Here is a 14,968-nt window from a genome sequence, read left to right as displayed (position 1 = left end):
GGCAGCTAGTGCCGTTGCAGGAACCCTCGTCCTTGTCTTTTGACGCATTGTGTTCCTTACTGTCTTCATATTATCGCCGCCGCACACATGTTGTGGCGGCTAGGGTCGAGTTCTATCAATGCAAGAAACAGCCCCATCAGTCTTACTGGGCGTGGGCTGCTACCCTGCACGGCCTTAGTCGCAAGTGTCATTTTGTCACGGAGCAGTCGCGAGAGTCGTATGCCCACGTTATGGTGCGCGACGTCATTGCTCGTTTGGCCCCTGATAGGGAGGTCCGGCAACGGGCCCTGCAGTTAGAAGACCCTTCCCTCGAGGAAGTCCTGTCCATTGCTCAATCATATGAAGTCTCTCACGCAGCGGGTCAATAGCTGGAAGCGTGGTGCGATGTCGCGGCAGTTCAGGGCGGCGCGGCCGCGTCCACTGCGTCCGGGTTGGACGATGTGCGAGTCGTATAATCCGGCCGTTATGGCCGCTCCTGCACGGCACGTAAACAGAGTTCCGGCCGCCGGCCTCTGTTACCGTCCTGTGTGTCGTGCTATATACATCACGATCGGTCGGAGTGCCCCCAGCGTTGGGCCGTTTGTTGCAAATGTAATAAAAAAGGACACATTGCTAAAGTTTGCCGCTTAGCCTCGAAAGAATCGAAGGAAGCAGTTACAGAGGACATGGACGTTGACATTCACGAAGTTTCATCGGGCCACGCTCACGACGCACCGGCCCACAAACTCTTTATCGAGGTGTCGGTCCGGTCGCGCCGATTACAACTGCAAGTAGATACGGGCGCGGCGGTTTCTTTATTGAATGCACAAACTTACTCCGACCTTGGGTCACCCCCGTTGGCGCCAGTTTACCGGTGTCTACGCGGTTATGGTCAACAGTTCATTCCCCTACTGGGTCAATTCACTACCGACGTGACTTACAAATCAGTCACTCGGCCTATTACTTTTATTGTTGACATCTTGGGTTGTCGGGTGTTCTGCCGGATATCAGCGTCATACTTGCACGATATTTCGGTCACGTAGCTCGTGGCCTTCATCAGGTGCGACCTGAGACTGCTCCTGGAGTGGACCTGGTCCAGTATTTATGCCTATGACCTTCCCCCTCCACCAACGGCTGCAGGCGCTTCCTCTGTGGTCCTCACCCATTCCCTGTGACCTGCTGGAGCGTTGCTGCTCCGTTTTCTGTCCGCTGCGGTTCTAGGTATTCCCTCTGCGGTCCGCGCCCACCAAACCCGCTCCTGGGGGGTTTCATCTATCGTCTGGGGTACCAAGCGTTCCCCCTGCAGTCCACGCCCGCAAACCACGACCTGTTGGAGCGTTGCCGCTCTGTTTTTCGTCCGCTGCGGCTCTGGATGTTCCCTCTGTGGTCCGTGCCCACCAGTCCCACTTCTGCTTGTTCCATCTTCGATCTGGTGCGCCTGGCAGTCCGTCAGGGGCTCATTTTCCATCTCCATGTCTCTGGTTCTTCTGTTTGTGTAGTGTTGCAGCTGGCCCCGTTGCTCCTTTAACAATTCCAGAGCCGGATCCCAGGCTCTGCTTAGCTGGTACCTTATGTCACGGTTCATAAGATCGTCAGCCATTTTAATTTCTATCGATTCTCTTATAACACTGTCCCAAAATCTGGGTGTTTGTGCTAGAATCTTGGTATCCTCATACTTCATGGCATGATCTAGTTCTAGACAGTGTTCAGCAATGGCTGACTTAGTCACCTGTCTTGATCTAGTGTGCCTCTGATGTTCTTTGCACCTGATCTCCACAGTTCTTGTCTGGCCAATGTAGGACATACCACATTGACAAGGTATATTGTAAATTCCTGGTTTTCGTAACCCCAGGTCGTCTTTGATACTCCCCAACAGTCCCCCGATCTTGTTGGAAGGACAGAAAACACACTTGATATTGTGTTTACAGAGGATCCTACTGATCTCCGACTTTCTGGATATCTTTGAGGAGGGCCTCGGGCGTGTTTCAAACTTTGAAGCTCACTTAATGTTGAAGGCATCGGCTCGCCCGCGTTTTCTATGCGCAAGGCAGATCCCCTTGGCTCTCCGCCCTCAGGTAAAAGAAGAGCTCTACCAGCTGACAGCCCTAGGGGTCATTCTTCCCATTTCTTCTAGTGAGTGGGCTTCGCCCCTCGTTATTGTCAGGAAACCCTTGGGAAAATTATGTCTTTGTGGCGATTTCAAGGCCACCATTAATTCCCAATTGGTGGTGGACACCTATCCTTTGCCTCGTGCTGATGAATTGTTCTCCGCCGTAGCAGGAGGCCAACATTTTTCGAAAATCGATCTTTCGGAGGCTTATCATCAGATACCTCTTGATGAGGACTCGCAACGGCTGGTGAGTTGTCAACACCCCATTTGGCCTTTACCAATACCAGCAGTTGGCCTTCGGAATATCCAGTGCCCCGGCGATATTCCAGCGTTATCTTGAGCACGTCACGTCAACAATCCCTCATTGTATTAATTACCTGGACGACATAATTGTCACGGGCCGCAGCACGAAGGAACAATGGCACAACCTTCGCACCCTCTTTCTCAAATTCAGGTCCGTGGGCTTGCGTTTCAACCTGCGTAAGTCAAACTTCTTCCAACCGTCCATTGAGTATGTGGGCTACACAATCTCTCAGCACGGCGTCCAGCCGCTAGGAAGTTTGGTCCAAGGTATCATCGACCTTCCGTGGCCCGCTTCGCTGAAGGAGTTACAAGCTTTTTTAGGCAAGACTGCATATTACCACCAGTTCATTCCCAGGGCTTCTACCATCGCCCGCCCCCTGTACTGCCTTCTGCACAAGGGCGTTCCTTTTGATTGGTCACCTGCATGCGAGCAAGCGTTCACCTCGTTGAAAGGCCTCCTCACGTCAGCGTCGTGTTTGGCTACTTTTGCCCCTATAAGCCGTTGGTCCTGGCTACAGATGCTTCGCAGTATGGGGTAGGGGCGGTCCTGGCCCATCGCAACTCCGATGGTTCCGAGCAGCCACTGGCGTTGGCGTCTAAAACTCTTAGTCCCGCACAGGCCCATTACTCCCAGGTGGAAAAAGAGGCTTTGGCCATTGTCTACGCTGTTACGAAGTTTCACCCTTTCTTGTATGGCACGAAGTTTCAGTTAATCACTGACCATAAGCCATTAGTATTGTTATTTGGCCCCGCCTCTCAGATTCCGGATAGGGCGGCCCACAGAGTACAGCGCTGGGCCTTGTTCCTCTCTAAGTACCATTATGACATTCATTTTCGCCCTACCGGACAGCATGCCAACGCAGACACTCTTTCCCGTCTTCCGGTGGGCCCGGATCCTAAGTTCGATCGAGAGGAGATTATGTGTTTTCATTTGGATGTGGCGTCCCACCAAGCAGTTGATAGCTTCCCAATCACTAGTTCTAGAGTCGCTAGGGAAACGGCAGCTGACCCGGTTCTCCGGCAAGGGGTTCACCTCATTCAGCAGGGGTCGTCATCCCGAGCTCCAAGCTGGGCCTCGGACCCTCTTCGTAATTATTTTGTTCTACGACACTGCCTCTCCGTCTTGGAAGGAGTTCTCCTTCTGGCTACCGTTGATACAGCTCCTCGCGTGGTTGTTCCTGCAAGTTTACGAAGGGAGGTCCTCACGTTATTACATGAGGGGCACTGGGGTGTTTCTCGTACTAAAACCTTGGCTCGCCGACATGTGTACTGCCCCGGTATTGACAGAGAAATTGAGCACTTGGTGGCAGGCTGTTCCCAGTGTGCGAGCCAACAGGCATCTCCCAGGTCAGCGTTCTCTTCCTGGCCGCCTGCAACCCAGGCATGGGAACGTGTTCACATCAATTTTGCGGGCCCGTTTCTCAATGGCTTTTGGTTCATTGTCATTGATGCTTATTCCCGATTTCCATATGTGGTTCGCTGCTCCTCAACCACTTCAGAGGTTGTAATCCAGGCACTAGCAAAAATTTTTTCTGTGGAAGGCCTGCCAGTCACCCTGGTCTCAGACAATGGACGGCAGTTTATGTCACAGACCTTCCAGGATTTTTGTAGGCGCTTCAGTATTCGGCATGTTTGTTCTCCCCCTTTCATCCACAATCAAATGGGGAAGCCGAGTGCATGGTGCGCACATTTAAGACACAGATGAAAAAGTATGTGCACGAATTTCCTGCGCAGGAGACGTTGACTTTTTCCTGACGGCATACCGGACCACACCTATGGGAGAACGCAGCCCCACAGAGCTCCTCCACGGGCGCCAACCTAGGACTGCTGCACCTCCTTCAGCCCGGTCCTTGCCAGTCTTCGCAAAACAGAGTACCCGGCTTTCCACCGGGTATGTCGGGCTGGGCACGTGGGTTTGGTCGCAATCCACGTTGGATACCGGCGGTGGTCCTGCGCCGAAATGGCCGCCGGCTCTATACCTTGCAGACGGGGGATCAGGAGGTACGTCGTCACCAAAATCAGCTTCGTCCCCGTTTGGGCCCCCACCCTCCGACCCCTCGGGCACCGACTTCCCCATTGCCGGCACCTGTGTTGGTTTCTCAGGGGACGCTACCACCCCCCCCCCCCCCCCCCCCCCCCATGTGATTCCGCCGCACCGCGATGGCTCTCAGCCTTGGCAGCCTCAAGTCACTCCAGCACCAGCATCGCCATCATTAGCGATGCCCCAGCGAGAGCCTGCCCGCCCCCCCCCCCCCCCCCTCCTCTCGCCGGCCCGGTTGTTCAGCAGGCTGGTTCACCTGTGGTCGTCCCTTCCCCTTCGTCCCCGCCACTGGGTCTTGCCCCTCCCGGGGTGGACCAGGATCCAGAGTTCGACGGCCTGTCTCCCGTTCTGTCCCGGGTTCCGGTGGTGGGACGACGGGGGCCTCTTCGTGTGGGTCACTTCCAGCCGTCTTCGAAGGTTCCGGCTTGAGGGTTGGCAGATCCCCTCGACTCCAGCCTTCCAATGGACGTGGAGGTCGTCACTCCTGCACGACGCTCCACCTTCCGATGCAGTGGATCACAGTGGCTTCACCCCCCGAAGGAAGAGGAGTGCAGTAGCCACCAGAAATATCGCAGGAGGCGCACATCGGCACGGCGCGTCACGGACGATAGTTGCCACAAGTAGAGTCCCGTCCACCAGAGGGCACGCGAAAATTCGGACGCGACCTCTGCTGGTGTAACAACAACAACAACAACAACTCAGGCAGCACGGGCCGGGCCCAGTCAGTCAACATCGGGCCTGCCTAGGACTCAGTCCCGGTCTATGCTAAGTGAAGTGCTACGTAAACGTGAACCGTGTTACTGCAGGCCTTATTGATGCACTTGTTCCAGACAACACAGAAGAGAGATAGGACTAACCTAGGATGTTTGACCACTATACAGGGTGTTCAGAAATTCCCATTATAAACTTCTAAGACTTTTTGAGGGGAGTGAGCACATAATATTTTGAATAGGAACCCATGTCTCTAAACGTACAGTTCTCGTTCTACAACAGTTTCCATTCAGATGTTTAGCGTGTCCACATCTGCTGAGGGGGTGGGGGGGAGGGGGGCGGGGAAGTCAGAGTTGCTTGTCCTGGTATGCAATAGGATTGACAAGATGAAGTCCTATGGCCTACTACTTGTGGGGTCAAATGCAAAGTTTAATTTATGAGACTCTTACAGAGACAGAGAAAGATCTACTGGCATGAGTTATGGCTACTGTATTAGAAATCGAAGAGACACCGGGTGGCAGGTGGGTGGGAGAGAGAGAGAGAGAGAGAGAGAGAGAGAGAGAGAGAGAGAGAGAGAGAGAGAGAGAGAGAGAGAGAGAGAGAGTGTACCAGAACATGCTTCATAGGTATAATGTCTGTAACAACGTTGGCGGTCATCACATCAAGCCATTGCTGTAATGCATCAATACCGTTCTTTACAAGTAAACATGTAATGCTTAAGTGTTAACACAAACAAAATGGATGTTCTGTTATGTTTCCTTTTGAACTGTTATGTAATAATTTTACTGGGTCACACCTAATTTAACTCCACAAGCAGAAGTGGAAGATTTAAACTTCTGAACTGAAACTGTTATAAAACGGGAATGGTACATTTCTGGACATGGGCTCCTATTGAAAATATTATGTACTCACTCCCTCTACATGTCCTGGAAGTTTGTCCTACACTGTTTTGCTAATTTTAATGACCATGATTATTCTTTTCACAATAACTGAGCTTTAGATGCCTGTTCAAATGTCAGCATACAACTGACCAAGCAAAAAATGCTTCTACACTACTGATTATGTCATCTCTGTATTTATTACAGTAATGGAGAGAGAATATTACAACAGCGTTTAAGCAATTAAACTAAACAGGCTGTTGTTTTTATGCTACCGGCTACACAGCAAGAAGTAAACACTGCCGAAAGCTGAGACAACTACAACTACACCTCCACTACTAAAGACACAAACTGTAATATTTTTATTTATTTCTTCATTGTAATACGTATTTCATAGATCCATTTTTGCATGGTAACACATGGATGTGGAATGAGTCAAAACATTTAATTCATGATACAGTGATTTCCATCAGGACAATAAACAAAGATTAAGAATACAACCTGAAAATAATAAAGTAACAAACAGTAAGTTCTAATTACACTCACACAGGTTAAGATACAATTTTCAGATATTATCTAAACAATTTTTTACCGAGTAAAAGTGACCATCTTCTGGAGTTACAGATCACCCATTAATCTAATTAAAGCGGCAAGATATATTGACTCAGGAATACACAATAATACATGGCAAATAATCTTAGCTATCTCAGCTAAAGAATTCTTCTAGAGAATACAAACTTTTTTCAAGAAATAACTCTTTTAGCTTGCTTTTAAATAGTACATTATTACCTCGTAGACACTTAATATTACTTGAAAGTTCATTTCAGATTTTTGTGCTTGTGTATTTTACACCTTTTGTACCGGAGACAAAGTTTTCAGGTCACAGTGTATGTCACATTTTCTTCTTGTGTTAAGATGATGGTACATTTCATTCATTTCATATTGAGAAGGATTGTGAGACATGAATGTCATAATTGACAACAGATATTGTGAAGTAGTGTTTAGTATTCCTATTTGCTTAAAAAGGCTGAGGTCAGGCACTCCACACAAAATTCGGACAGCCTTTCTGTGACTTGCAAAGAGTTTTTTAGTCAGTGGTGAATCGCCTCTGAAGATTATTCCTTAACACATAACCGATAGGAAGTAGCCAAAGTAAGCAGATTTTGAGACAGTGATGTCTCAAATTTTGGTGATTATCCATATGGTAAATGTTCCTGAACTAAGCCTTTTCAGGGTTTAATGGATATAGTGTTCCCAGTTAAGCCTGTTAGCTATACGTATGACCAAGGATTTCACAATCTACCCTCTGTATCTGCTGGCTCCTGTGTGCAATGTTTATCTCCTGTGGGCTTTTGTGACCAGAATGGAAATGAATGGAATTGGTTTTGCTGAGATTTACTGATATAGACTATCGTGAACGAATTCAGAACATCCTCAGGTAATTGGCTGGCACTTAATTCTAGGTCAGGTGTCTTACTGTCTATCACAATACTTGCATCATCTGCAAACATTGTGAAGTTGCTTGCTTTGTTCACACACAGGGTGTTACAAAAAGGTACGGCCAAACTTTCAGGAAACATTCCTCACACACAAGAGAAAGAAAATATGTTATGTGGACATGTGTCCGGAAACGCTTACTTTCCATGTTAGAGCTCATTTTATCACTTCTCTTCAAATCACATTAATCATGGAATGGAAACACACAGTAACAGAACGTACCAGCATGACTTCAAACACTTTGTTACAGGAAATGTTCAAAATGTCCTCCATTAGCGAGGATACACGCATCCACCCTCCGTCACATGGAATCCCTGATGCGCTGATGCACAGCCGTCCACAATACGAGCATGAAGAGTCTCTACATTTGCGACCAGGGTTGCGTAGACAAGAGCTTTCAAATGCCCCCATAAATGAAAGTCAAGAGGGTTGAGGGCAGAAGACCGCGGAGGCCATGGAATTGCTCCGCCTCTACCAATCCATCGGTCACCGAATCTGTTGTTGAGAAGCGTACGAACACTTCGACTGAAATGTGCAGGAGCTCCATCGTGCATGAACCACATGTTGTGTCGTACTCGTAAAGGCTCATGTTCTAGCAGCACAGGTAGAGTATCCCGTATGAAATCATGATGATGTGCTCCATTGAGCGTAGGTGGAACGTAACTAAAATGAGCTCTAACATGGAAATTAAGCGTTTCCGGGCACATATCCGCACAACATCTTTTCTTTATTAGTGTGTGAGGAATGTTTCCTGAAAGTACAGGACCAAGGACAGAACCTTGGGGAACTCCATAATTTACTGTTCCCCATTGAGTTTACCCCTTCTACCTGCATATTGTTACCACCTAACACGATTTTCTGTTGTCTGCCTTTTATGTAAGATTTCAGCCAGTTGCCCATTTGTCCTTCGAGCCCATAGTGGCACACTGTCTCTATATGTATTCTACGACTAACAGTCAACGGCCTTAGACAGATCGAAAAATGTGTCCATAGGCAATGTCTCCTTGTCAAGGCATTCCAAAACATTATTGGTAAATTAAAATATAGCTCTGGTTGTGGAGAAACTCACTCTGAATCCAGCTGGTTTTTACGAATTACTGCAAAGTTTTATAGAAGATCAACTATCCTGACATATATTAATTTTTTGAGGACTTTAAAAAAATGTAATCAACTGAGAGAGGACAATAGTTTGTCACATCTGAGGCATTGTCTTTTTTGTAGAGGGGTTTTACAATAGCATACTTCATCCTGTCAGGGAAGATATTTTGTTTCAGACAGACATTGAACATGTGAGCTAGGACTTCACTGAACTGATTGCAGCAGGTTTTTAGCAGTTTGCTGGAGATGTTTGTTGTGACTTGGCAAGACAGCCAAGTCACTATGCGAGGATGCCGAAATGCACGCTATAAGCTCACGCAGGCTGGCGTGAGGTCTGGAACAGTGTAAAGTAGTTAATATAGCAAATAAAGTACGTAGTTGATTTAATACTTAACTTTATTCCATAATTGGAGAACATCGGTCTTGATGATACATAAGTGCAATCTCAATATACTGGTAATGGCGCCTTGCTAGGTCGTAGCAATTGACGTAGCTGAAGGCTATGCTAACTATCGTCTCGGCAAATGAGAGCGTATTTGTCAGTGTAGCATCGCTAGCAAAGTCGGCTGTACAACTGGGGCGAGTGCTAGGAAGTCTCTCTAGACCTGCCGTGTGGTGGCGCTCGGTCTGCAATCACTGACAGTAGCGACACGCGGGTCCGACGTATACTAGCGGACCGCGGCCGGTTTGAAGGCTACCACCTAGCAAGTGTGGTGTCTGGCGGTGACACCACAATGTTGACACCAGTTTATTTATTTATTTTTAAGAAAATGGTTTTTCTTACTTCCTGTACTGTTATTGGGGCTATAGCTATCTGCTCTATGGAATTTGGGAAATGAACTTTCAGTATTTTGAAGGCCTCTTCTAAGGACCCATTGTGTCCCATTTTCTTGGCAACACTTAAAAAGTGCTCATTAAAGATTTTTGCCACAGCCTCTTTATTTTGTACTTGTCTACTGTCATTCAATTTTGTTACTAGATTTATTAATTTTGGGGCATAGATACAAACTTTTTGAATTTTAAATAATTTTACATTATTTTTATACTGATTTAGCTGGTTGTGGTTGTCTGAATTTTTTTTGTGGCTATGTACAGTTCTCGTTTCCTTTCACATGAAATCTTAGCCAGTGGTTATCCATGGCTTTTTCGTATGTTTTGTGGTTTGGGTCTTAGTGATTTTTTTTTTTTGGAGGGGGGGGGGGGGGGGAGGAGAGGGAAGGTGTTTTCAAATATCAGTGCCCCTTCATTACTGAAAATGATTGTACTTGGAATTGGCATTTTCTAAATTATACACAGGTATCAAAGTATCAAATCTGTTGTTTGGAGATGTGACTTAAAACTCTGGATAGTTTCCTCATTAGTTGTCCTAGCTATTTTCCAACATGGGGCCCACTATCACTCTCATAGATACTTGCACTATTTATAATGAGTCTTTGCCCATCATGGTCAAAGAGACCATTCAGGACTTGTCTGGTAGTTTCATCACCTATTTCGGTCTGGTCTATAAATATATTGTCAGTGTGCTTGAACATGAAGTTATTCTAGTAGGGAAGCTAATCATAGAAACAAGATTATATGTGTACATCAGATTTTATAGGTCTGACATTTCTCTGGAATTTGTTATGAAGTTTACACTGAACTCTTCAAGCAATATCACATCCCTTTTGTGTTTGAATAAGTATATTACGACAGCTTCTACCTTATTCAAAAAGAGACTAAAGTTCCCTGAAGGTTCTCTGTGCACTGTTAATTACTGATATATGGGAGTTACCCAAAAAAAATTCTATGGCACGCACTTCCAAATGATGTTCCAAGCAATAATTCTGCACATCAATTGCTGTCACACTGTTTTTAACATAAATGGCAACACTGACTCTTTCTTTACACTTTCTACAAAACAATGTTGCTAATTAATAATTATTTATCACAAGTTTTTCTATACCAGAATAAATATGATGCTCACTAATGTACAGAACATGGGCATACTCTATATCTCATGTCTCATGGATATTGATAAGTTCATTGATCTTACTGTACAGGCTTCTAATATTTTGGCGACAAATTGCCACTTTTTGTTTAGCAGTAGCAGTTACACTGTTTTCTCTAAAAAGAAGTTTCAGTTGAAGGTCTGGGCAAGGTATTTTTCATTACCCCTTTCTCTAACTTGGTCTGTTTCCGCACACTGAGATTGGGAAGAAGCACTTTTACCTGGTTCTTTCAGCAGCCAGTTGTCCAATGTAGTCTGTCTATAATCAGTCCTAGAATTATCTAGTGTAGTGGTACACTCGACATTCACACTTGTCTTGTGTTAACATTGTTCATTGCATTTGCAATTGTGTCATAAATTATAGTCTAAATGAACTTTCCTAGGCCAGCTGTTATGAAAGCCACGAGTGGCGCAAAGTTCTCTACCAGATTTGTGAGCTTCAGTCCTATGAACATTCGCAATACTGCTGCAGATTTCTGCATAATGTCTATTTGTAGACATTACTGCCTTGTTTACACATTAGTTACAATTTATGCCTTCTTTAGTGTTGGAAATGTACTGTTTTTACTTTCAAATGTCGATTTCGGCTGGAGCAATTCACAGGTTGCATAATTTTTGTGATTTTTTCTCTTGGCTTATGATTTGATGGTTTTCTGATTAAGTACTTTGATGCAGCACATGAGAGAGGGTGGTTTTTTTTTCCCTCCAGTAGAAGAAGCAGCATATACGATATGATTTGTGTAGCAATGATGTTATTAAAATTATCTTCAGCCACTGTGTGCACTTCTCCTTTGTTACATCCGCTTGGCTGTCTTCAGTTTATTACATTCACTTTCAGTATTTTTCACCCTATCACCAAGCACTCTGTTCTCCTCGACTGATCTGTGCACAGTTTCTTGCAGTGAGTTAATAGTTTCAACTAGTTTGGATTCGTTAGGGTGCGCGTTACACACTTATATTTTGTATTGGATGGTTTTTCGCTGTAGTATTTTTGCATAGCATGACTTTTGACTTTGTGGATCACTGCTGTTTTATTTCTTTTTATTCTTGACACCTGGTAACTTATGAGAATTCACAAAAGTGGAGATACAACTTCATTTAACTAATTTACTCTGTTTTTAAAACCATGAAACAGCAACCTCATCTTTATTACCAAATTCTGGCATGTGCTGTGACAATCATGAACTATACTACTGTATTTCCAGTTATATTTCTGAACAAAGTTTATGACCAAAGGCTCTCAGCTAATGTGGCACACTTTATTTGCACCGGCATGCAGCTATAAAAACCCTGTTACCATATTTTCTTACAGAATACAGTGTATCACCATAAGGTTATTGAAACCACTGAACCACACCTTTATTAACATTCCACTATTGGACCAACCTACCAACTAACAAATTATATACCTAACTTGCCTCCTACTGCAATAGGGAATATTAAGGCATTTCATAACACCACCACCAAATAGTACTGCCCACCACCCATTATTAAGAACTTTTAACTTTGTGTCACTAATTTACCTCTTAACATCAACAGTCCTTTCCAGATTATGAAAGCAGGTAGCATATAGCTCTACAATCAAAACTGCATGCCTTGGTGTCCTCAGTACTGAACTCCATGCTGCTCAGAATACTATGCAATAGCTGTAAAAAGATAACAGAAACTCCTTTCGACTCAGAGTAAAAGCATATCATCTAAATATGCATGACCGATACAAACTTCTCAGCTCTACTAAACCTGAAGCAGCAAATAGTACTTTCTCAAGTGTGCCAACAGAAATTATTATTTTGTAATTTCAGCCAGAAACTCTTATGAATACTAAACATTATGAATGCCTTAACTGATACTGTAATGGAACACTAAAATGTTTAAAATTATCCTTACATACTGCACTGCATAAAAAAGTCTTAAAATTACTTACCAAATGCCATTATTGCAATAGCTGGTAGCATGTCCTTATTCACAACTGTCCATTCACCTGGTGGACTGAAAATTGATAAAACAACTTCAGAGCATCATGCATTAAACACACAATCTTTACAAATACATGGGTAATAGACCATTTTAAATTCACAGCATATGCAATGCAACTGGAAGTATCCAGACATTACCATATACTAAATTTCGTTGGACTAGAGAACTCCACCCCATATAACATTTAAGACAATATCTGTGTTAAAGAATGTATGTGAGAGCCATTCAGTAAGTATTGCAACAGTTTTTTCTAGGCCACTTTCAGTTGAAAAAATGTGGAATTTGTTGTGGAACATTGTGGAATATTCACACTTCAGCCCCTTTAGATTTATGACGTTCCAATACATGGCGGCACTGTACATAATCTTCAAAATGGCATTTTTAATGGAGCTGCATTCCAAGCAGACCTGTCATTTAGTTTCTTTTGGCAGAAAACCAGAGTATCAGAGATATTCGTAGCCACTTGCAGAATGTCTACAGAGACCTGACAGTGAAAAAGAAAAGCATGGCAAGTTGTTGGACAAAGTGTCTGTCAACACTACAACGAGGTCACGCAAAAGTGTCCGACCTATGTGCTGGTCAGTTACACAAAGCTGCGACTACTGCAATGCTGGAACATGCGAACACTCATTCGAGGTGATCAACAAATCACATGAAACACCTTGGTGCATAACTGAATGTCTGCTGTTAGTGCTGACACTCATCCATCAGTTGGGGTACTGAAAAGTAAGTTGTGTGTGTGTGTGTGTGTGTGTGTGTGTGTGTGTGTGTGTGTGTGTGTGTGTGTGTGTGTGTGCGCGCGCGCGCACTGGGTTCCTCATCACCTAACATAAGACCATAACAGCGAAGGACCATCTGTGCAGAATTGCTTTCTGCATTACGAGGTTGGCCATGACACTTTTTTGTCGAACACTGTTAAAGATGATGAGACAAAGGTTCATCACTTCATCAGAAACAAAATGGCAATCCATTAAGTGATGCCGAGACACCTCTCCTCTGAAGAAGTTCAAAGCTGTGATCTCCACTGTTATTCTGTTTGATGTCCTCTCTCATGGTGCAACAATCAACTCTGAAGTTTACTGTACTGTACTACCCTTAGAAGAGTTAAGAAACAAATCCAGCACATTTGTTGATGGAAAAAAAAGAAAGAAGAAAGAAAGAAAGAAAGAAAAGCAGCAGCAGCTAATGAACTTCTCCTTTTCCATGATAGCACAAGGCCTCAAGCCCATCTGCACACCCAAAAGCAGTTCACAAAACTTCATTGGAATGTTCTTCATTATCCACCCTACAGCCCACATCTAGCACCTTCTCACTTCCATCTATTTGGCCCAATGAAGGATGCAATCCATGGGAAGTTGTATGTGGGTGATGGGGAGGTTACAGATGCAGCAAGATGTTGGCTCTGATTTTTGATCAGTGGAGTGGTACCATTCTGGCAGACGGTCAACCGTCCAGGAACTGTCCTAATCATGGTGATTCTACAATGTTATCCACTGTAAAAATATCACAAACAATACCAGAAAAGACTTCAGGAAATTTGTTTTCCCTGCAAACGTAGAAAAGTGGTACACTGTAATGGTGGAACACCACATGTAAGAAACTTAAGACTTATCTATCATACAATCCTTCCGATAAATCAAAGTACATGGACCACACAAAAAAAATAATGCACACAGCAAAGCATCTGGAAGTAGTTGTACTGATGTTTACACTTTTGATGGAAAAAGGCAGACTAGATGATATTTTGAAGATGTGTGGTACTGTCCAAGTTGTGTTTGTATTTTATTTTCTGTTAGGAAGGTTGGGGAAAAAGGTAGTATAAAAAGCAACACTAAAATGTGAATTTTATACAGACGGTATTAGTTACTGTAAATGAACTATCTTTTGGCATGGAAAGTGATTCAGCAAAAATAAAGCTACTGATGCTCTTCAAATGTGACATGAAAAATTTGGGCACCAGAATAAACACAATGTACAATCATTCTTGACAGCTCATGGCATCAATGTAAAGGTTGATGGTGAACTGTGGATGTTGTATGCTGGGTAAACATCATCGGCTAGTTTTTGCTAACTGTGTCAATCGACTAGCCCACAATAATCGTTCTTCACCAATGTCTATGGTACACTGGGAGAAAAGGATTTAACTGATTCTCAATATCTTCTTGTTTTTAAAGATTAGTTTTCTTGTTTCAAGATTATATCTCTGCAGCACAAAGATTAAACATCAGTTGCCAATATTTATCAAGATTGTGTTTGCACAATCTCAACTGAATGTTAAAGAACTGAATTATGGCAAGCAGTTTGATAGCAGATTTATGGTGAGTCAATTGCGTTGAAAATCTCAGACTGTGCAACACACATCACAGCACAATGGAGTTACTGAACAC

General features: G+C 44.2%; 1 protein-coding gene across 1 annotated transcript in view; it reads right to left on the bottom strand.

Annotated features, from left to right (window-relative positions):
- LOC126184908 (putative sodium-coupled neutral amino acid transporter 11) overlaps window positions 1-14,968 on the bottom strand; it is a 69,656-nt gene that overhangs the window by 19,679 nt on the left and 35,009 nt on the right. Inside the window, exon 6 of the mRNA XM_049927570.1 lies at window positions 12,529-12,593. Within this exon, the coding sequence (XP_049783527.1) occupies window positions 12,529-12,593 (65 nt within the window). The remainder of the gene's footprint in view (window positions 1-12,528; window positions 12,594-14,968) is intronic.

The sequence above is a fragment of the Schistocerca cancellata genome, chromosome 4 (assembly GCF_023864275.1).
Source record: "Schistocerca cancellata isolate TAMUIC-IGC-003103 chromosome 4, iqSchCanc2.1, whole genome shotgun sequence".
NCBI lineage: Eukaryota > Metazoa > Arthropoda > Insecta > Orthoptera > Acrididae > Schistocerca > Schistocerca cancellata.
Note: the sequence above shows the minus strand (reverse complement) of the source record. Positions and strands in the feature narration are given on the sequence as shown.